General features: G+C 43.3%; 1 protein-coding gene across 1 annotated transcript in view; it reads right to left on the bottom strand.

Annotated features, from left to right (window-relative positions):
• The window catches only part of LOC147685341 (cell death-inducing p53-target protein 1-like), a 166,096-nt gene that overhangs the window by 117,498 nt on the left and 23,688 nt on the right, over positions 1 to 24,910 (bottom strand). The window contains exons 3-5 of the mRNA XM_086941273.1: positions 16,480 to 16,530; positions 5,235 to 5,261; positions 4,839 to 5,088 (exon numbers count right to left, since the gene is read on the bottom strand). Coding sequence (XP_086797399.1) covers positions 4,839 to 5,088; positions 5,235 to 5,261; positions 16,480 to 16,530 — 328 coding nt within the window. The remainder of the gene's footprint in view (positions 1 to 4,838; positions 5,089 to 5,234; positions 5,262 to 16,479; positions 16,531 to 24,910) is intronic.

The raw sequence follows: 24,910 nt of genomic DNA on the forward strand, positions 1-24,910 counted from the left end.
TACATATACTATTCCCACTACAATTAATAAAAAACTATGCAAACTATTATAGCAAATACGTATAAAAAGTACTACTCCCACTTCAGGCAACACAAAAATACTGAATAAAATATACAAATCTCGCTTCAGTGAATGCAACCGTAGTGAAAGTGTTGGATTGCAGATGGGTAAAATCTACTATTTCCACTCCAGCCAGTACAACAGTATATAAAGTGTTGGATAGCAGATAGGTAGAATTTACTATTCATACTACAGTCAGTACAACAATAGGGAAAGTGTTGGATTGCAGAGGTGTAAAATGCATTATTTTCACTCAAATGAGTGCAACAGTTTTGAGAGTGGAGGACTGCGGGCGGTCAAATTTACTATTACCACTCCAGTCAGTACAACAGTAGGGAAAGTGTTGCATCGCTGAGGGATACAATTTACCATTCCCACTCCAGTCAGCACAACAGTAGGGAAGGTATTGGATAGCAGAGGGATACAATTTACTATTCCCACTCGAGTCAGCATGACAGTAAGGAAAGTGTTGGTTCGCAGAGGGGTAAACTTTACTTTTCCCACTCCAGTTTGTACAACAGTAGGGAAAGTGTTGGATTGCAGAGAGGTAAGATTTACTATTCCTACTAAAGTCATAGCAACATGCAAAACAAACAAAGGGGTTCATTAGGATGACGGACGGACTTTGTCCGCCCGTCATCCTAGTAGGGATTGGGATCACCCGCCATAAGGGCGGGGGTCCCGTGGAAGGCATTAGGATGTGTCTGCCACAGTGGTGGGCACATCCTGCATTTCTAGCATTGTGGTGGGTGGTGCTCTCAGGTAGAAATGCAAATGCTAGAAATGCATTTCAGCATTTGCATAAACAAAGCGGCAGGCACCGCGCGGTGCCTGCCACTTTATTCATGCAAATGTGGGGGGTACCACAGGTACCACCCGTGAGCAGCCCCACCCCTCCTTCACTCTGGGGACCCGCAGGGGGCCCCCAGAGTGAAGACCGCATGCCTTTCCGTCGGGCGGATTGCCTCCGCCAGGCCGGCGGTGGCTACCGCCAGCCTGGCGGAGGCAATCCGCCCGACATCGTAATGGGCCCCTGAATATCTTGAACAAAATACAAATATTTAAAAATCAGAGTATATCATGAAAAATATAAGTATGTACAACAAAACCTACAAATATATTTAATATTAAAAACTAAAAAAATGTATATACATATCACAAATAACAACAAATATTGTTACAAATAAAATAAATACGTTTCATACAAATAATTATTTATTAAGAAATTGTTTATTAACAAAATATATTTATTACATACATTTAATGTAGGTACTTCCCACCCTATCACACCACAAAAGTCAGAACCTGCACCTAAAACTAAATTGTAAAAAGCAAAATATTTGCACTATTAGTATAAATATTTATTAACAAATGAATGATCATGAATTAAATATTAATTATAATAAATATACTTCCCCCACAAAACACACAACACGCTCATAAAATTTAACAGAAAATATTTAAACAATTAAAATAATTAATTATTCGTGTAATAATTAATATTAATTTACAAACTATTAATTGCTTACAATTAATGTACTCCCCAATGTATACCCCTAGAAAACCCACAACTAGAAATCTTTTTTTTTAATGTAATTGGACAATTAACATAATTAATTAAGCAAATATATTTCATTAAAAACGAAATAGTAATTAATTAAAATTAATTAACTTCCCTCCCTTTACCCCTGTAAACCCCAGAATACAAACCTAAAATTGAACTTAGAAAAATTGATTATATCATTAAAATAACTAATTATCAATTAAATAATTAGTAGTATTTAACAACTAATTATTAATGAAGTTAAATTAATTTACTCCCCACTCTTAACCTCTATAAACCCCACAACCTGCACTTAGAAAATAAATTAACTACACAACTAACATAACTAACTATTACCTAATCAATATTAACAACTAATTATTTATTCAATTAAAAATAAATTACTTCCCACCCTTTATCCCTCCAAACCCCACAATCCGCACCTAAAACAAAACTATTATACAATAACACAATGTATTATCAATTAATTAATATTAAATTACAACTAATTATTGATTAATCAAAAATAAATTGCTTCCCATACCATACTCCTATAAATCGCACAACCCGCACACAAAATGTACATGATTTTTTTATAGCACAATTAACATATTTTACAATCAATTAAATACATAAATAAAATAAATAATCATGAATGTATTATAATTTATAATTAAATTACTTCCCACCCTATAACCCTATAAACCCAGAACCTGTTACAACACTAAAAATCACAAACATTAGTACAAAAAAAATTTGTAACTACTAAAAATTTACAAATATATTACAAAACAATAATTTAAAAAAAAATGGACATTATATAGATGTAAAATATATACTAAATACATAACAATCATTTAAAAAAGATATTTTAACCAACTATATTTTTGCAAACGATATTAATGACTTCAATATTTTAAAAATTGAGATTATCTTCAGCTCAGTCCTCGTATCCCTCATCGACTGCAGCAACGTCGACAATGCCGAACTACGCATTGCAGCCTTGCAGCTCCTCGGAACCAACGCATCCCCAATTCTGGACTGTGCATTGTAAGCCCCTTTGGGACCCATTATGATGTCAGGCAGATTGCCACCAACAGCCTGTTGATGGCGGTCCATCCAACATTGAAAGCATCGGTCCGACCTCCACATTATGATGCGGTCAGTCAGACCACTGCAGGCTGGGAGAAAGACTGATGCCTTTGACAGTATTGGAGATCCTGTCGGGGCGTTGGTCGAACAGATAATCCACAAAAGGTGGCGGTGCCTGCTCAGGCACTGTCATCAGGATAATGATGTCAGTTTCCGACAGCCTTTCAATGTCGGAAAGGCCGACATGGAAAGGCTGTTGAAAAGTGACTTTGGGGGCCCCTAGCAGGGCCCCTGTTCCCCCATGGCCTCCGCTATGAGGCCTGGGGAGCACCTGTGGTGCACTCCCAAGCATCCATGCCCTGTGTGGTAGGCACTGCATGGAGCTTGACACAAGGGCATGGATGTTTAAAAAGTGTATTTTTTCTATTGTGGCTTGTGCTGCAGCCCGTAGCACAAGCCACAATAGAAAATATACACTTTCTGACCGCTGTGAAGTCGGTCGCATTATAATCATGGAAGCAGGACCGCCGACTCCTTGTCGGACAGTCTCTTTCTGCTGTAGTGTCAGTTGGACATTTTAATAGGACCCTCAGACTGAATACTCAATGACGACGCATGCACTTGCATAGCAGACCCACAGCATCTCGATACTGAGGCCTTGCTAGAGCTGCGCAACGCATGTTCTACACAGATCCTTGCCATGCTCCCCAAACCAGGATTGAAGTTACTTTGTTCAGTGGGCCTAACTGGGTCCCTGTAGCCCCACCGCAGTCGGCCTCAACTTGGGACTTTGTCTCAGTGCATTGCGATCACATATATATACAGTTGCGTTTTGTGCTTTCTGACACCATTTTCACTCAAATCTTTAAAAATTGCATATCTCTGGTTGTACTGATTGGATTTTTGTCATTTTGGTCTTGCTTAGTTTACTAAAAGAAGTTCTATTCTTCAAACTTGGCATGGGATCCTTTTTGTGTGGTGTTTTCACTTCAAAGGGGCTCATTACGAGGTCGGACGGAAAGCCTCCACCGACACCGACTCGGAATCAGGACCGCCCGACTTGCAATGGGCGTTTCAGTCTGCTAGATTGCGATGCAACCAAAACTGTTTGGTTGGAGCTCCATTGTTTCATTATGGGAGCTTGTGTTACGCCCAGAAACTGACTGTAACACAGGCTCCCATGCTTGCAGTAAAGCTTGCACCCTATCGCAGGCACCCCATGCTTCCTGCCACACAGTGCAGGGTTCAATAGGGGGGTAACTCAGGTACCCCCTCAGCCATCAACCATAGGCCGCGGGCTTAGGGGGCCCTGCAAGGGGCCCCCAAAGTCACTTTCTGATAGCCTTTTCATATCGGATAGGCCGATACAGAAAGACTGTTTAAAATCGACATCGTAATCCTGAGGGCGGAAACCCCATCCATAGGGGTGTACGATGCGATTCCGACTGACATAAATTCTTTGCGAGTCACTTAGAACCAATTCGGAATGACCATGTGGTTTACGTTCCAATATGAACATCATAATCGAGTGGTCGGAATGTAATCCGACCGAGTCAGTCGGAAGGGCTCCGATGCGGTCAAGGAGATTCCGACTGTCTGGAGGAGGCTTTCCACCCGATATCGTAATGATCCTTTTTCTGTGGTGTTTTCACTTAATTACTGTTTGAAGTTTTTCACAATTACTTTACACATTGTCTCTAAGTTAAGACTGAGTGCTCTGTGCCAAGCTACCAGAGGGATGAACACAGGCTAATTTAGGGTTGGCTTGTGCCTCACCCTGACAAGGATTGTGGTTGCTACTTGACATGGGCTCCCACCTCAGTCAACCAACAATACAATCTCTTACACGATCATTGCAGAAACCCATATATTATAACCATTTAATTGCCATATCAGGTGTATGACTCTGAGAGAAATGCACTCGATTTTTCTTCACAAAAATGTCATTCAGAATACTATTTAGCACAAAAGTAAAATAAATATGCAAATAAAGGGTGATTTAATTTGGTGATCTTTATTCAAAATGGGGGTACTGTGCTAACACCCAATCGAGAGAGATGCTAAGGTCATGCATATTAGAGTTCAGTGAATTATGCATATGATTCGTCTAAATAAACGGTGAGGTAACAGCAAATCTCCTTACCCAAAAAAAATCATCACGATGCATAGGACCCAGGTCATAGTGCCAGGTGTGTAACTAATGCTGGTGACAATTGGTTGCTGACACGCGGGGCATGTGGTTCGCATTGGCGTTTCTCTACTCTGGTTTCCGATCATCACTGCGGGTCCACCAGGATTGTTGTACCCACGTTCTGGTTTGTCTGATGATTTATCTTGACCACTGTTGTTCCCCAGAATTATTGTTTGATTGACAGATGGCGGTTGCATGACCACTGTGCGAGCAAAGTGAAGTCAACGTTATTACCAATCTTTATTGAAGAACTACTAGCACACTACTAGAAAGCCAATGTGATTAGCAGACATTTTCAATTTTTAAAACATTATAGGAGGAGTCTACGGTGAGTGTTCATACACTTACCTGTTTGATTTTGCCCTGCTGGAGCAACTGTGAAAAAGATTTAGAAGAGAAAAACGAAAAGCATTAGCATCAGTCACATGATCCAATGGAAATAATAGCTACCTCCAGTGTATGTAAGTATCATACATTATCAGAAAGATTCCTGTGTCATCAAAGTGCTGAAAAAGTACATTCTGTTATAAGGTAACAGTGGGAATGTTTTTTAGTGCCAAGTTGGGCGGGTAAAAAGATCTTGGGAAATTTTACTAAACTTGGCAAACATTACACTGAAATCTGGCTCTCACAAAGGCCCTCATTATGATGTCGGGTGGAAAGCCATCTGACAGGTCATAGGTTTCCATCTCACCGCTGTGTTATGATACTGGCGGTCAGCGGGAAACCCGCAGGGAAATTACGGTTCGCTTCCGATGAACTCCCTGAGCCCGTCATGGCGGCGGACGGAATTGTAATGCCAAAATGGCAGCAGAACCAACCTCGGCTCCGGCGTTGGGATTACAATGTCACTTTCCATCTGCCCTTTCATGGCAGTCCATCTGACATAAAAAGGCAGGCGGAAAGGGACTTTAGGGCCCCTAGCAGGGCCTCCTTCTCCCTAGCCCTTCACTATGGGGACTGGAGGGCACCTGTGATTCCCCCTAAACATCCCTGCACTGTGTGGCAGGGATGTTTGAAAACATCAATTTTCTATTGCAGGTTGCTCTGCGACCCTTTACCGGCGGCCGCACAAGCTACAATGGAAAAATTGAGGTTTCCGACTGCCCAGAGGGTAACTACATCCTAATACTGCGGGTTGAACCGCCGACTAATAGTCGGGTTGGTACCATTCCGCTACGTTGCCAGTCGGACTTTTCATCACCATCTCAAGTGGAGTATTATAATATTTAAAAAGCGTGATATTCTAAAAGAGAGCCAGGTTGTGCAGCTAATTGCTTATTGTCTGAAATGAACAATACACTAATCATATTTACACAATTTAGACCGACCAATACTATTAATTGCGAATCATCAACATGTACTACAGAATAACTGTGACAACACTTTGAATACATTCATCATTAAAAAAGATCTTGTTGTGAAGAAGTGGCAAACCATCCACACAAAGAAGTGATATGAAAAAAGCACAAATAAAACACCAAATGCAAGCTACAAAGGCCTACAATTATTAATGGTTTATACATTTTTAGTAAAAATTCATGAATGATACCAAACGTCATAATTTGATGTTGCTAAAAAAAACAGGCATGCAATCTTTATCTTTAGTTCTTGTGTCCTATTCGGTTTTCAAAACTATAAAATTTCCCTTTGGTCGTTTTTAAAATCCCTACGAATCGATTTGAATAACCTCATGACCTAAGGTGTTGTTTGTCGGGTTAGTCCGTTGGAAATCCTTCTCTCCTTCTTTCTTCTCTTCCTTTCCTGTCTTCTCTCCTTTTTCCATCTTTTCCCTCTTTTTCTCTTTCTTTCTTCTTTCTTTTTTCTTTCCCTCTCTTACCCAGATTATACCAGCTGATAGTGATACTCTTGATTGTGGATTCTGCCTAAGATACTTACTTCCCCTTAATTAATTGATTTTTCTGTTTTTGGCAGGCTACTTTTGTTTATGGATGCATTTGCTACGACTCATTTTTGAATTTCAGCTTCTGATTGCTTTTTATCTGTTATCAATTGTATCACTTATACTTGTATTCTGTATCTTCTTTTGCTTCTTTATAAAATAAAATTCTTTGGAAATAAAAAAACTATAAAATTTCCCTTTGGTCGTTTTTAAAATCCCTACGAATCGATTTGAATAACCTCATGACCTAAGGTAATAAGGTGCCAGCAGTAATAATTATTACCCCAGTACTAGCTGGAAGCTGCAGGGGCATGCATACGCACAGGCTTATATTGTTAACAGACCAGGATAAACTCAATAAGGAGCTATGATTATGTTATAATGATGCATGTGATGTCACAGGAGTCTCTTTAGGTAACCTGACACTGAAGAATGGGCTTTGCACGTGTCCTCCTATAGGACTTCAGGCCAGATTTTCGGAGGGTTTGGGCTGGGTTTTACAATGCTCTTTGAATGACCCCCCCAGCGCCTTGAGACGGGTGGGTAGCTGTGCTTTACAAGCCCCTGATTATTTGATTAGTGCTGAGAGATACAAAGCACTGCAGATAGCAGAGACGCATACATACAAGAACTATTTTACGCCGAAATTTGAACCTTCATACTATGCCAAGGTCTTTTGCGCATTCCCATGCTAACATGTGCAAGGGGGCGTGTCTGGTGTTGGCCAGTGCAAAATAATTAGGTACAAAGCAAGATTTACTAAAGTGTAGTGACCTGGCTTTGCCACGCATCCAAACGCCAAAGAAAAGCTGGTGCGAGCAAGGTGCCAACCGGTATATCTTCTGCTACATCTATATGCAACATGTGTGCTTTACCAGGCATAAAGCATACATTTTATAACCTTTGTCCTGGTGTCTACACCTAGGAATTTGTACTGCAGACAAATACTACAAAAGCCCTAGAGAAGAGAGTTCAGAACTCCTGTGCACCACAGGGTAAGACTGTGTGACGCAGAAGAGTCAGATTTAACACGCCAATCACCAATGACGCATCATGAAGGGCGTGAAGGGCAGCAAATAGGCCCCCCTCCCCCCTTATGAAGTAACAATCAAGCCAACAGCCTGCACATCTTCGTCTTCCAAGCATAAATACAAAAAAGTCTCCTGAAAAATGAATCCTGAGGGCAAAAATGAATAACAAATGTTTCACCAATACAACAAGTCTGAAATCCCACCTGCAGTGCCTAATTTGTAAAAAATATAAGTGCGGGGGCCTTCGCCCGGAGTCTACTGGAGTTTTCACCACCCATTGCCACTGCCAGTACTGCCAATGCCAATACAGACGACTTTTCACCATCACACTCCTACAAGTGTGACAATTCAGTCTGTTGGAGGCCCCCAAAGCCAAGAAAGGCTGAGGCGGCAAGAATTCGTTTTTAATGTATACTGAATTAATAAACAGCAGTTGGTATGCTTATCTCTAAATTAAATAAACAGTACTAACATGTGGCAGCCGTCATTAAGTGCCGGTGTTTTCAATTAAGTGCAAGTGCCAAGCACCGGAAAACACCCTCTCAAATTAAGCACTGTTTTAAGGGGCTATTTGTCTCCTATGAGCCTGCGTAGGTTTAGCATATATTTATTTTAATAACTATTATTTTACTTTGTTTCCTAAAAAATGAAATATTGGCGCAGTGGGGTGGATTGTTGCTGGAATAAAATATATTACGACCCTGACAGTAAAGCGTTGGAGGATCCTGGTAGCGTGCCTTGTACAAGCTGATGTCAGAGGGACTTATCTGTGGGGGGAGGGGGGGCAAATGCGACGTGGTTAGAGTCTGGGTAACTTAAAATTTAATTTTATTTTATTTGAACAGTCGTCCCTTCAGGCTTTTATACATGCACAATAAATAAATGTTCAGTGCAAAAAGCTATGCCATGGTGTGCAGGGAGGGGAAAGGATATGGTAGGGAACATATTGTAGCCTGGGCATAATTTATGTGTGAAAGGGGATAGATATTTATTTCATCTTCTGGGGGAACAGATGATGTTCTTCCTGTTGTACTGACTCTCCTTCCTGTATACTGCACTCTAGTTGTGTATCATTTCCATCTATTACCGGGTATGAGCTTAAATTGATTTTCTCAGGTGAAGAGGGCCAGGCTCATCCTTCTTATTCCTATTCCATAAACATTCCTGAAACCTCATGAGCTAAGGTAATGAGGTGCCAGCTGTAATTATCAATGCCCCAGTACTAGCTCAAAGCAACATGGGCATGCATAGGAACAGGCTTATATTGGTAACAGACCAGGATAAACCCAATAGGAGCTATGATTAAGTTATAATGATTTATGTGATCTCACAGGAGTCACTTTAAGTAACCTAACTGTTAGACCTTGCACAGATGCTGAAGAATGGGCTTTGGACTTGTCCTCCTCTATCACTGTACGCTTCAGGCCAGATTTACGGAGGGTTTGAACTGGGGTTCACAAGGCTCTTCGAATGATCCTCCACCCAGTCTGACCAGCAGCCTCGCACCCCCAGCGCCTTGAGACCCTCACGGGTGAGTAGCTGCGCTTTACAAGACCCTGATTGATGGACTGATGCTGAGAGATACAAAGCACTGCAGATAGCAGTGCTTTGTATCTAGTTGTGTATCATTTCCTACTATTACCTGGTTTAATCTTAAATTGATTTTCTCAGGTGAAGAAGGCCAGGCTCATCCTTCTTATTCCTATTATAGAAACATTCCTTATAGTATGCTATACTCTCACATTGGCAACACACACAAGAAGGCTTTTCAAACAAGGGTACATGCTCCTATGATACTCTCTTCCATAACTGAAGAGGATAAAATGGAAATTAGCTAGAGTAAGGCACATACCTGATTAAATCTCAAATACACAATGTGTATAAGAAACACATGAGTAACTGCAAGTTTCAAAGGAGCTTAAGAACAAGAAAGCAAATACATTTCTGTTAAAAAAAGTGAGTTACAACCGGAAACAAGTATGCGAACTGGAAACAGGTATTCTGTGAAAATGTGGCCAAGAAGGATTGAACACAGATAAGCGTGTAGAGTTTGGCCGCTATCTGCAGGGTCATCCCCATACTTTTTGCCTTCACCCTTCCATCTTGCTGAATTCATTTTTGTGTTTAGGACTGTGCATTTTATTACTACTAACCAGTGCTAAACTGCTTGTGTTCTTTCTTCTAACATGGTAGAGTTGGCTAATACCTAAGTAGTATATTTAATTTACTTGCATGTCCCTAGTAAATTGGTACAACTTGTGTCCAGGGTCAGTAAATTAAATGCTACTAGTGGGCCTGCAAACACACATCGTGCAACCCACTTAAGTAGCACTTTAAATATGACTCAGGCCTGCCTTTGCAGCCTGTTTGTGAAGTTTTAAACTACCATTTTGACCTGGCAAAAAAAATCTTTTGTCAGATTAAAACCTTCCTTTTTGATATATATTTTACTAGGGCTGGGCGTAGTTCGCAACGTAGCGCTACGCGTAGCTACGCGAAGCTACGTGAAGTGCACTTCACACTACCTGAAGCACTACGCGAACTGCGTAGTAGCATGTTCGCACTGTGCAAGATGCCGTTTTCAATGATTGCACAGTGCGGACAAGCATTCAGCACTGCGCAATCATTGAAAACGGCATCTTGCACAGTGCGAGCTGTAGTTTTCTGCAGCTCGAGTAGATTTTTACTCGAGCGGCAGCTTTCTCAACGCGGACTGGTAGTTTCTCGTCGCGAGCATACGCAACCACCCGCAATGAGAAACCTGACCTCCCCGCGTTGAGAATCTTGCCAGGATGTCATTTTGCTTGCTCGCGGTCACCAACATGACGTTGAGGACCGTGAGCAAGCAAAAAATGACCGCTGCACTACGCTACGCTACGCATGTGCGCACTGTGCTACGTGCAGTTCGTGTAGTGCGAATTTGCTCAAACTTCAGAAACTACTCAAGTGTAGCGTAGTGCTTCGCCTAGGGTTATATTTTACGCCTAGGGTGGGCCCTGGACAGCCCAGAAATCATGGTGCAGTGTATTTAAAAAGTTGGACATGTACTTTTAAGTTCTACATGTTCTTGTAGTGAACAACCCTTTAATTGGTTTTTCACTGCTGCACGTCCTACCTCTCCCATAGGATAACATTGCTGTCACCTTATTACATTTAATAAGCTGTAATTTCGAAATGGGAGCAGGTATTTGTTCATGTTTGGTGTCTTTGGAATTGTAATGAAAAATCCAAACTTATGGCAGAGTCAGAGTTTAAATTACAATTTTGAGAATGGCACTTTTAGAAAGTTTGTGCAATGAAATACCTCTTAGACCAAAGATTGATGATTGTTTTAGAACTGGGATCCACACAAGTCTCCCTGCTCGGGTTCTACTATTAAACTTCTTCTAACTCTGGTGCAAATTTTCACAACCCAAAAGTTTCAATAAATACTCTTATACTGGGCCATGCTTGTGAATTGTGTTCATATATATGATACCGAATCATTTCCAAAAAAAGAAATAAGAAACATAACGAACCAGACATTGGCCCAGTGTAAGAATATTTATTGAAGCAGTTGGGTTGTATTTAAAAATTGGAAAACGGGTATCCAGACTTTTTGTGAAAAGTTGCCCCAGAATTAGAAGAAGTTCAATAGTAGAACCCGAGGAGGGAGACTTGTGCAGATCCCGGTTCTAAAACTATTGGCAATCAATGGTCTGAGAGGCATTTCATTGCAGAGACTTTATATTGATTCCAGCCTCAACATCCATGAACAGAATCACTCCCCTTTAGAAAGTTGGCATTTTTCTGCATTAGCCATTTGGTGCCTGCAGTCTATCTTTGGGTATCATGTCTGGGTGTAGTTGACAGTTGGGCTTTGTGTATTCCACCTAGACAGTTACACACAATGGGGACCTTAGGTATGCCTGGATGGGCCAATACTGGGAGGATGGGAGGGAGGAGCAGGGCACAGCACCACTCACACTTGAATAGGCTGTGTCACGGCTCAACTCAAAGGGCTGCATACCCACTGTAGTTAGTCTGGAACCAGTGTAAGGAAAGCAGGGCACTTGCAGACTTCAAAGGCTTGCCTATAGAAGCTTCTCCCACTTCAATGGCAGAACTGGGTAATAATATTGGACCTAAGACGCCAACTCTGCAGTACACTTCTGGACCTGTTGACACTCTACCTGAAAGAAAGACTTTAGTGCTGCTGAACATACTGTCACTCTGATGGACTGCTGCTCTTAAGACCTGCCATCCTGCTGTTCTGCTGCCCTCTTAACTGGTTGAAAAGGAATTGACCTGCATCTGTTGAACCCAGGACGTCAGAGTGACTCCAATGGCTATTTGGCTGGCCTCCTGACTTGAGCCTCCGGGACAAAAGGCTCCAACAACCTCGGGTCTAGCCCTGCCAACTGGTGCTTCCCTAGTCCTGGACCCTTGGAAATGGGCCTACGGTTGTCTACCAGCCTCTTTGGATCTAGCACAGTCAACGCATCTCCTCTGTTACACAATGCAACCCTGAGCAGAACTGACGTATCACTGCTGCTGCGTGGATCAGACCTGTATCGCATTTCAGTCACCACCTTTTCTGAACCACCGCTGTGCGATGCATCCTCGGCTTAGGCCCTCACATCCTTCATTGACGACAGCCTCGACAATGACAACGGATGACACATTGTAGCCTCCCAACTCCTCAGAAATGACGCATTACAATGACTGCGCGACTCATCTAAGATGCAGATCCTCGCAATGCTCCGCAAGCCAAGATTTATAATACTTTTTCAGCAGGCCTAACTGGTTCCCTGTAGCTGGCCCACACTCCTTCATGATCAGCCTGAACATGTGACTTTGTACTGGTCCGACGTGACCAGATATCCACAGTTAGTGCTTTGTGCTTTTTGGTTCTATTTTACTCAAATGTTTAGGATTGCATATCTCCGGTTCTACTAATTGAACTTTGGTCGTTTGGGTCTTGTTTTATTGATTGTAAGTCTTTATTTTTCTAATCTAGCGTGGGATCCTTTTTGTGTGGTGTTTCACTTAATTACTGTTAAAAGTGTTGCACAAATATTTACACATTTCCTCTAAGTTAAGCCTGACTGCTCTATGCAAAGCTACAAGAGAGTGATCACAGGCTAATTTAGGATTGGCTTGTGCCTCACCCTGACAAGGATTGTGGTTGCTGCTTGACCAGGGCTTACACCCCAGTCAACCAAGGACCCAATTTAATAATCCGGTCTATTTGTCTAATAAATGCAAGAGGTACGCTCCCACTTGTCTGCTATGCTTTTCTGATTAACATCTTCTGGCCCTACAGTGGGTCACTCAGTGCTGTACAGGAGTCAAGGGCAGCTGTGCAGCAAAACCGTGGAATGAGCTTCCTGTTCATCAACGGAAAATCCCCTCTCTATTTCAGTTCAGGAAAGCTCTAAAAACGTGGCTCTTCGGCATCTAGTAGTTTGCTCTATGTCTATTTGCAAAATAGTATCTCTGTTCTTACAAATTCTTTTAGTGGCCACAGGCTCGGCTAGTAGCCATGTCTTTGTTGGGAATCTTTTATTTTAGAGCCAGGATACCCTTTGGAGGATTTGTCACACTGTTTGAAATAAATAACATAAATATCATAACATAAAATTATGAGTAGCCAATTATTACTGAGTGAAGTAACTGCATCTGGCATATGTCAGAAGTGTGGCAAGAGCTTATACCAAGATACACCAATAGAGTATTGCCATGGTTTGCTTTACAGTCCGCTGAAAGATAATGCATGGGCAATTGCGATTACCAGAAGTCACTTGTCTCTTCCTGAGTAGGGTCAAGCAGACTATATTGCTGACAGTTTGGATTTGCCATCCAGTGGACCAATTTATCAGCTTACCACTATGTGGTATTCCTGCCTCCAGACAGGGTCCATAGTGGCCCACTTCCAAATGTGGAAGACGTTCAACTAGGAATCGCACACCATGGCAGAGGTCTGCTGGTACCTACCTAACAAACATTGCCTAGTATAAGACCAACATAAAACTAGATTCACGCTGTACAGTGTTTGTCCTTCACCTGCCTGTTTCTTAGTGTTGATTCAACACTTGAAGCAATCAGAGGAAGTAGGAGGGCTGAGATTTGGATGAGGTGCATGGTTATGTAAATCCAGCCATCCCCATTGGCCATTCACTTGAACTGATGGATGGAAGCTCTAATGGGTAAGGTAGTATTTACTGGCTGAGCCATAAACAATTATCTTTGCTTAATAAGCAGTGCAGTCCTGTCTGAATGAGCGGCAGAGGTCGATATAAAAGCCAAGGTCTTTGTCATACATGGTGGAGGTGTGACTCAATATGACAAAGATGGATGCTGCTCAGTCATTTTATGATTGTTCTCGTGCATAACCCAATTGGTGAGACTAAACACTGGTTAGTAGGATTTAACTTGAGAAATACAGAGACGATACAGAATTGAGTGGAGTCCTAACAATCTCTGAGTGCAAGAGGTAAGTTGCTGATAACACTTTGAAATATACTTGATTGCTATTGGCATACTACTGTAGGTCGATAAGCTTTTTGCCCAATGGGATTCATTTTTGTCTATGTAGGTGTTACATATATGTGGGCTTATTCGGTCATGTAGGGGACTTTGCGATTTTGGACTCTTGTGATTTAGAGGAATCCATTTGAATCTAGTGCTGTCTATTGATTACGAAGGAGAAGAACTAGTCGATGACTGTTCAAAAGAGGCACATGTAGGTATAGAGCGTTTCTAATTTATTTTGTGATCCAGACGGCCTAAGTCCACTAACATTCAAGAGGACTAAGAGGTGTATCTGTATCTAGGAAGATTGTATTGAATATTCTCAATAATATGGTTTCAATGTTATAGGTAGCAGTCATGGGAAATTGTCGTGCAACCCTAAGGAGTTTTGGATACCTCTTAGGTGCTGAGGGTACAGAGCTACAATTCTCTTGAGGACCTTGAAAAAGTGAAGTGGGTGGGGAAACAGTTGGTTGATGTGTGGTTCGTGGGTGCCTTTTTCACTATGGAGATGGGGGGGGAGATCTACCAGTTGTCAGGGAGGATGAGAATGTGGAGATGCGGAAGGTGAATATTATTTCAGGGAGGGAATGCCATGACAAAAGGAGAGACTGATTTGATGGGGAGGAGGATAAGATGCAGTTGTTGTATGCTGTGTATGTGATAAATGTCAGTTAGGTGGTGAAGTTATTAATGTACAGTGGTTGGAAGAAGTACCAGATGGGCATGCTGCATGTTAAGGTATGTGCAGGTTTGTTTTGTAAAGGTTAGTAATAAAAAGTTGCTGTATATTGTATTCATTTTGTTGATAAAAATAGATCGGTGTTATATTACCTTTCAATGATGTTCGTATTACAAAGATGGCAGAGTGGATTTATGCAGTCCTTGACTGTCATCAACAGTGCTTTTCTTTTCTTTGACTGATTACATGTAATCATTGGGTTTGGTCTGGTTGATGGCAAGAATCTTTGACGGTTAGAAAGTCTTGAGGTAGTTATAGTAGTACTGGCTGTTTCCAGTTTCCTGATTCACAGTCGTTAACTTTGAGGTCTTGGGAATATCAGCAATGTTGGGATCAGTTGTAATCTTATATGCATGTGAGGTATGTTGAGACTGACAAGGGGCATCAGTGTTTGCTGTCTCCCTGATCTCAGGGGCATAGATTGTCTCAAATAGGGTGTAAGTGAGGGTAGGTTTGAATGACCTGTGATGAACAATTTCAGACTGTCCATTTAGTAAAAATGTGTGAGTATGATGTGGAAGGGCAGAAGAGACATTAGGTGATTGAACAATTAAGATCCAAGTTGTTTCTGAGCATGGGAGTTGGTGTAGTGATGGGAGTGGTGAGGTTGATTGAGGAGCTTAGTCCACATGGGAGTCTGTCATGTTTCTGGTGTTGTGAGTCCCTAGTGCAGGTGTTGCTAGTTCTCGAGTTGGGTGTGAAAAAATTACAGAAATGTTTCAAAAGTGCCAGCTAGACCAGGTGGGAAGAGGAAACTTAACTGGATGGAAGCACACAAGAGTAAAATGATGATGCTTCTAAATATAGGTATAGTAATTGAGAGTGGTTGCAGGACATTTGTGTATTATAGCAAAGATAACATTTGTTTTCATTAGGTGGTGGGATTGTGGAATGTTGTAGGTATTTGTCTCAAGCTCGTCAAAGATGAGTCTACTTCATTCTAAAATCTTGGTGATGGTGATGACGATGGCATCTTGTTTACAGAAGTTACAGAGATCAGCTGTATAATGTGCAGATTGTGTATTGATGACCATGTGAAATGTGACGACAGATGGATTAGGTTAGACAGTGTGCTCTTGTGAACGTGGGTGTGTATACGTTTGTGGTGGTGATGGAGTGTGGGTGTGTGAATGTGTCTGAATTGAAGAGACATATAACTGCTTATCTCATCTGTAAGGGATCTATCCCTTGTGCATGGTTGGTTAAAATGCATTTTGGGCACACATGACTCCAATGCATGGCTTCTACTACAATGCAAACCACCGTTTTTTTCAAAATATAAAAAGGTACACATTCTCAACGTACTTTATTGTAAAGAGTTCAAACCATATTCATATCCATTTCTTATTCATGTAATAAAATGATGTCACATTTTGAATTGCATTGTACAATTTGAACAGATACCTGGCACTTGTGGAGGATAGTATGGAGCAGGTTGTGGTGAGGGAGCATATCCTAAAGATGGAAAAAGAAATAAAATAATTAATTGAAGAGGGATTTATTTATGCAGTTTTGTATATGAATTTTATTTATAAATCACAATGTGGCACACAAGGCATACAATGAGCTCAATAATATCATTAATACATCAATCATCTTTAATGTTTAATAAAATTAGACTCCTAAGAAACATCTTCAGATAACATTATCTTTAGCTTGCAATGCAAGTTGTCAATCTGTAAAAAGCTGCAGTCGCTTACTTTGATCTTTGAGTATGTGGGTAACCCATGTAAGTTGGTGTAGTGATGGGGGAGGTGAGGCTGATTGAGGAGGAAAGGTCCACATGGGAGTCTGCCATTTTTCTGGAGTTGTGAGTCATTTTGGTAGAAGTCCCTACCAGTGCAGGTCTTGCTAGTTCTCGAGTCAAGTGTGACAGACAATAAATTAAAGACATTTTCCAAAAGTGCCAGCTAGGCCAGGTGGGAAGTGGAAACATAACTGGATGGAAGTACAAAAGAGTAAAATGATGACGCTTCTAAATATAGGTATAGTGGTTGCCGGATATTTGTGGATGATAGTGAAGATCCTATATTTTGTCTTTAGGTGGTGGGATTGTGGCATGTTGTAGGTATTTGGCTCAAGCTCATCAAAGATAAAGGTCTCCTTCATTCTAAAATCTTAGTGATGACAATGGATCTTGTTTACAGGCGTTGCAGAGATCAGTAGTACAATGTGCAGATTGTGTATTGATGACTATGTGAAATGTGAAGAGAGATGGATTAGGTTGGGCAGTGTGCTCTTGTGAACGTCGGTGTGTATATGTTTGTGGTGGTGATAGAGTGTGGGTGTGTGAATGTGTATGAATTGAGGAGACACATAACTGCTTATATCTGGTTTAAGGGATCTATCCCTTGAGCATGGTTGGTTAAAATGCATGTTGGTACACAAAAGGGTGTGCAGTTCCTATGAGGGGGGGTGCGACAGGGAGTGGAGGGAGGGTGGACAGCCAGCGGGAGAAGGAACAAATCTAGTTAAGGGGAGTGCTTGAATAGGAGCAAGGGCCCTCACACACCCCGAGAGGTGTCTTGCTTCATCATAGGGCAGCTCCTCGTCGGGCCGGCGCGGCAATGCCCGATGGGCCCCGTGGGGGGCTCTTTGCCAGAGATCTTTAATGATGTTAAACCGTATGGCCCTATTATGGTGAAGCGTGGGGCACAAAAACAAGGTGAGTAGAGTGGTGCAGTGGTGTTTTAAAATTAGCGACAAGTGTCCAAAGTGTCCTTTATTTGCTGGACACTGGTGCTATGGTTAAAAACAGACAGCAAGAGTCAAGGCTGGCAAGATAATTAAACCTGCTACAGCTCGAATGTGAATTGTGAGGTGATAGTGTTTGGTTAAAAGGTCCACATGTTTCACGCCTTGGTTCTGCTAATGAATGAGTGGCGTTTCTTCAGGACCGGGGTGCGGGGGTGCCTATTCTACTCTCTAATTTAGGGGCAGTCAGGATGTTCCTAAGTGTACTGTCCCTATATTGTCAGATTCCAAAGTAATCTGTGTGGGGGGTATAAATGTCAAGTTGGGTGGGAAACGTCCTTCTCACGGACCTGGAAGGAAGGAAGAATAAGAAACAAACGCAATTGTAAGGCAACTAAACAACACAAAACAAAACCATACAGGGACACCGGAAGACGGTTGCAGTGAGCTACCATGTGTTTGTCACACTTGGGGAGGAAACGTGAAATAACCAATTTCCCACACGTTGTCGTGGCCCACACCACTCGGTGAACCCTATTATATATGAATGGGAAGAGGTAGCATTAACATTAGCAATACACATTAAACACACCAACATAAATAGTAAAATCCCAATGCTGGTTACCTCTCCTTATGACCAGAAAGCACAAAGATATGGCCTGCACCAGTTGTCAACAAATCATCGTTACAGTATAGTGCCACTGGTGACATGGGGGACTCACCTATTGGATCCGGAGCAGGTGTGTCAGCCTGTGAGTCCACACCAACCGCAACAGTGACAGAAGGTAGAATCCTGGAGGAATGTAATGTCCAGGTAATGGGTTTGCTCCTCTACTGGTAATTACATGAAGCCATCCCTCCTAATCTGGTAAGACTTGAATTACAATCAAGGTCACTAAGTAGTGTATGAAGGGTGGATATATGCAGTCCAGTGTCCCTACTGTGGGTTTCATATTGGTAGGTGTTAGACCTGACATATCTTGGCATGGTTATCCTTGACTTTTTGCTGCTACCTCCTCTATTTTTGATTCTGTGATGGATTTCGTTTTGCTGGCTTAGATGCTTTGGGCACTTTGCCACTGCTGATCATTGTCAAAGTGCAAGTGCTCCCTGTATAAAGTGTTAAGGTAATTAGTTGTCCATAATTGGTAGGTTTGTCTTGCTAGTAAAGTCCCTAGTAAAGGGCACTATGTGTGCCAGGGCTGGTAATGCAAATGCTACTAGTGGGCCTGCAGCACTAATTGTGCCACCCACACAAGTAGCCCTAAAAAGAGATTTCAGGCCTCCACTGCAGGTAATGTGTTTGCTCCTCTACTGGTAATTAAATAAAGCCATTTCTCCTAATCTGGAGAGGCTCAAATTACAAGCTAGGTCACTAAGTAGTGCATGAAGGGTGGATATCTTTAGTCCAGTGTCCCTACCATTGGTTTCATATTGGTAGGTATTATGGAAATATGTGTGCTCACTCCCCAAAGGGCATATGCAGACATAATGTTAATGCAGGCTGTGGGTGGGCACTTCATGTCAGGGGACTTGTTGCAATGTGTTTCCTACAAAAAAAGCTGTGAATGTGGGGATAGGTTGGTTGGAGGGATATATGCGGAGGCCGAGGCACCAGCTGTTACTGCCCCGGGGCTCCTACCCTGCCCCTTACCTCCACACGAACACCAGCCCAGGTTCCATTCTGTACTCATCTGGCCCGCCAGATGTGAGTGCACCGTCACTTTGAAAACGCTCCAGGGATACTGACGGCTACCTGTGGCTCCACAGGACTTTACCCAGTCCTTGTTTTCCAACATATTCCAAAAGCGCTTCAAGCTTTCTACCCGCTGCAGCTTGTTTCACGATTGGGATACGCCCAGACCAAATGCCTTGGCCTCCACATATATTCCTCCAACCAACCTATCCCCACATACACAGGCTGTTTTGTAGGGGGTATTGAGGACGCACATTGCAACAAGTCCCCTGACATGAAGTGCCCACCTGCAGACTGCATTAACATTATGTCAGCATATGCTTGGGGGGAGTGAGCACGCACATTTCTATAATACCTACTGGGGGTCTCTATCTGGCTGAGGAAGGTACCTTAGTCCAAACAGGGACCCTTATTTTAGGCAGTGAAAGGAGGGACACACTCTCAGATGACCCCTGCTCACCCCCTGGTAGCTTGGCACGAGCAGCCAGGCTTATCTCCAAGGCAATGTGTAAAGTATTTGCAACCACACTCCCTGTAACACAGTGATAACACCACACGTGGAGAAGTGTGGCTCTCTGGTTAGAGCAGGCAGACCCTGAAGCAGAGGTCAGACCCGGGACCAGGGTTCGATTCCCGACGCGGCAGGGTGTTGAGCTCAAATGTCCACGGACTCGATAATTCTCGCTTCGGTGCCTGACCTAATCATGGGTTCACACTCTGCAACTCTGGGCATTAAGCTTGCTTAATCTCCACAACGGCACCCCGCGGCGGGATGCCTGGTTTTCACCTTGGGGATGCCCTGTAGGGGCTATCTCACAGGGAAAAACCAGGACGGGTTCCCAAGGCAAGCGCGGAGATACCCCTTCGGGGGTCGATTCTGGCGCTATATAAGAAATGTAATAATAATAATAATAATGAACATCACACTGATTTAGGAAAATAGCGGTATCTTTATCAAGAAAAAATACAATGAAACCAAACGATAAAAAATATCCAGCATATGCGTATTCGTAATATTTCACTGGGCCAGTTATTAGGCCAACAATCACTTGTAGGTTCTTGTGGTATTAATGAGCAGTTCATGATGATCCAATGCAGTCCTAATGCAATGCTATGCAGTTTGTAATGCAGTTCATAGTGTAGAAATAAGACAGTCCATAATGCAAGTTCTAATGCAGTTTGTAACGTAGAAATAAAACAGTCATTAATGCAAGTACTAATGCAGTTTGTAACGCAAGAATAATGCAGTTCTTAATGCAAGAATAATGCAGTTCTTAATACAAGAATATGGCTGTTCTTTATGCAAGCATAAGGCAGTTCGTAATGCAAGGAAAAATGCTATAAGCCAATCTGCACTGTCAGCTCGGGCACCACTAGGCCCCAACAATAAAGACAACGGTCCTAAACTTAAAGGGGCGGACCCGGTTCTGCTGGGCAGGTACGGGCTGCTTGGGGACTCAGCGCTTGGGGACTAACGCGGTGTAGCGGGAGAGAGATTGGAGCACTCCTGTACTCCTCCTGCACGCCTCTCCAGGCAACACATGCCTAAGGCTCCCGACTGGAGTCCGAGCCTTACCTTCGGGGTGCGCTGCCTCGCTCTCTCTCTCCCCACTCGCCGGACGTCCTGCTGGGCTGTCCCAATGACATTGCAGGTGACGCTGTAGCTGTACGGGTTATGGCGCTGCCTTCTCCTTTGTTGACGATCTTGGGCAGATTCCTCTTGGCGAGCAACGATCACGATCCCTTTCACCTTGTTGCTTCCTTAACTTCAAGAAATCCTTTTGCATGTTGCGGCTTGGGCCAGCGGCGGCGATTCTTACTCACAGCCCAGTTACGATGGTGGCTCGGGCCACAAACAGCAATGCAGCAGCGTGGACGATGTTTCACGCTGTGGGGGCAATGTGGTCACGGGGCACCTCGTAAACAGCACCCAGACCACACAGCAGTCTCAGGAGTGCAAAAGCACACACTCCAAGTGTCGCTGAGACACAGTTGGAAACTTTGATATTCCTGAGGTTCCCCAACAGGGGACAAGCTCTCCTCTGGCCCTTGGAGACAAGTTACTTTAGGACACAGCACACAGCAAAGTCCTTTCAAGCAGGGAGACACAGCACACAGCAAAGTCCTGTGTCCTCTCCTTAGTCAAATCAGCAAACTGCAGGCCAGTCCCAGAACACACAGCAAGGGCAGTCCTTCTCTTCAGTCTCTTCAGCTGTTCTTCTTTGGCAAAGGTTCCTCTTGATCAGAAAGTAGTTTTAATCCTTTTTCAATCTTGAGTTCAGTCTTCAGCTCTGACATTTATACCCCTAAATGCCTTTGAAGTCTTAGTGTTCAGGGGGCTCTGAGCCCGATCCAAACCAGACCTGGGTGTCTTCCTGCCAGCGCACACCTTCTTTCTTTGATTGTGAGTGTCTGGACCCCAGATGCTCTGCCGGAGGTGGAGCCATTCTTTTGTGGCAGCAGCACAGCCCTCTTCGCATCAAAGGGGCTACTCCTCCCACCACACCCATTGCAGGCCAGCCTGTTGCTGTCCCCCCTACCCCTCCCTTGTGTCAGGACACTTCCCAGACCCTGTCACATCCAAACCCAGACAGTCAATACACAACCAGGCAGAGGCAAGCAGGATGGTTAGGACAAGAAACCAGCCACTTCTAACAGTGTGGTTCTAAACACACAATTTCAAAACCATCATCACAAAAAGATGTGTTATTAAATTCTGAGTTCAGGCGCACTAAACTCCATTTCTCCATCTTATGCCTATGGGAAGATATGCTGGAAACATGTGACACATCACTTCCCATTCTGTCTTATGGGCAAGATGGCCTTGCAACAGTGAAAAACTAATTTGGCAGTATTTCACTGTCAGGACATGTTATACACCTCAGCACATGTCCTACCTTTCAGATACACTGCACCCTACCCAGGGGGGTACCTTGGGCCTACTATAGGGGTGTCTGGTGTGCATAAAAGGGGAAGGGTAAGCCCTGGCAAGTTGGTGCACTTGTCAGGAGAACAAGGCAGTTAACAAATTGCACGCAGGCCTGCAGTGGCAGGCCTGAGATCTTTTTTTATGGCTACTTGTGTGGGTGGCACAATTAGTGCTGCAGGCCCACTAGTAGCATTTGCATTACCAGCCCTGGCACACATAGTGCCCTTTACTAGGGACTTTACTAGCAAGACAAACATACCACTTATGGACAACCAATTACCATAACACTTTATACAGGGAGCAATTGCACTTTGACACTGATCAGTAGTGGCAAAGTGCCCAAAGCATCCAAGCCAGCAACATTAAATCCATCACAGCATCAAAAATAGAGGAGGTAGAGGCAAAAAGTCAGGGGTAACCACACCAAGATATGCCAGGTCTAACACCTACCAATATGAAAGCCACGGTATGGACACTGGACTACAGATATCCACCCTTCATACACTAGTTAGTGACCTAGATTGTAATTCGAGTCTCTCCAGATTAGGAGGGCTGGCTTTATTTAATTACCAGTAGAGGAGCAAATCCATTACCTGGACTTTATCTTTCTCCAGGCTTCTACCTTCCGTTACTGTTGCGGTTGGTGTGGATGCACAGGCTGACGCACCTGCTCTGGTACCAATAGGTGAGTACCCTGTGTCACTAGTGGCGTGATACTGTAACAATGATTTGTTGACAACTGGTGCAGGCCATATATTTGTGCTTCTTGGTCCTGAGGATGAGTACCCAGCATTGTTATCATACTAGGCATGTTGTTGTTTTTAATGTGTAATGCTAATGGTAATGCTACCTCTTCCCATCTATACTACTATTATAAAGGAAGAACTTTGAACCTTTGAGGCGGGTAAACTCGGGAACCACAGCGCCAATCCACACACCCAATACATCGTTGTAATTGTCAGGGTGTGCAGATGGACATAGGCTATATAAACTTAATAAATATACGTTATTTAAAAAACTTACCGAAAAAAAAGTGTCCCTTGGAAGAAGCGCCGGCCGCGACGTGCGTGCCCGACGTGAGGAGCGCGGGGAGGAGAGGCGTCCAGGAGCGTGAGGAGGACTGTGGACATGGCGCGGGGAGGAGCGGTGAGGAGCGGTGGACAGGCGGTGAGGAGCGGCGGACAGGCGGGGAGGAGCGGTGAGCGGAGGATGAGGTAGGTTATTTATTTATTTAGGAGCGGTGAGCGGCGGAAAAATGAAGCAAAAATGAAATCGTGAGCAAGAGGAAGCAAACGGAGCATTACAAAAGTGAGCCAAACGGTGCATTACAGGAGGAAAAAGTTACGTGTGCAGGTTACAAAAGCGTACATCGTGAGCAAGAGGAAGCAAACGGAGCATTACAAAAGTGAGCCAAACGGTGCATTACAGGAGGAAAAAGTTACGTGTGCAGGTTACAAAAGCGTAGAAAGTAAACATAGAGGTATAGGAGGAAAAAGTGACGTGTGCAGGTAGCAAGAGGAAGCAAACGAAGCAATAAAAAAGTGAGCCAAACGGTGCATTACTGGAGGAAAAAGTTACGTGTGCAGGTTACAAAAGCGTAGAAAGTAAACATAGAGGTATAGGAGGAAAAAGTGACGTGTGCAGGTAGCAAGAGGAAGCAAACGGAGCATTAAAAAAGTGAGCCAAATGGTGCATTACAGGAGGAAAAAGTTACGTGTGCAGGTTACAAAAGCAATCAAAGTAAACATAGAGGTATAATACTGCAATATATGGAGGAAGGCTCCGGGGGACCCACGGACAACGTCGGGGCAGGCGGGGGCCCTGAAGCCTAATTGCTCCCGGACAACATCGGGACGGGCTGCTAGTTCATGTATAATAGGGTACACTGAGCGGTGTGGGCCACGACAACGTGTGGGAAATTGGTTATGTCACGTTTGCTCTCCATGTGTGACAAACACATGGTAGGTCACTGCAACCGTTTTCAGGTGTCCCTGTATGGTTTTTTTTGTGTTGTTTAGTTGCCTTACAATTACCTTTGTTTCCCATTCTTCCTTCTTTCCAGGTCTGTGTGAAGGACGTTTCCCACCTCACTTGACATTTATACTCCCCACACGGATTACTTTGAAATCCGACTTTATAGGGACAGTACACTTGGGAACATCCTGACTGCCCTCCTGAATTAGAGAGTTGATTAGGTACCCCCGCTCCCCAGTCCTTAGGAAACGCCACTCATCCATTAGGAGAACCAAGGCGTGAAACATGTCGACCTTTTAACCAAACACTATTCCTTCACAATTCACATTCGAGCTGTAGCAGGTGTAATTCTCTTGCCAGCCTTGACTCCTGCAGTCTGTTTTTAACCATAGCACCAGTGTCCAGCGAATAAAGGACATTTTGGACACTTGTAGCTAATTTTAAAACACCACTATACCACTCTACTCACCTTGTTTTCGTGCCCCACTGCTTCACATTAACAGAGCCATATGGTTTAACATCATTAACCCGTTTAGCGCGTC

Source organism: Lissotriton vulgaris, chromosome 10 (genome assembly GCF_964263255.1).
Source record: "Lissotriton vulgaris chromosome 10, aLisVul1.2, whole genome shotgun sequence".
In the NCBI taxonomy this organism is placed as follows: Eukaryota; Metazoa; Chordata; class Amphibia; order Caudata; family Salamandridae; genus Lissotriton; species Lissotriton vulgaris.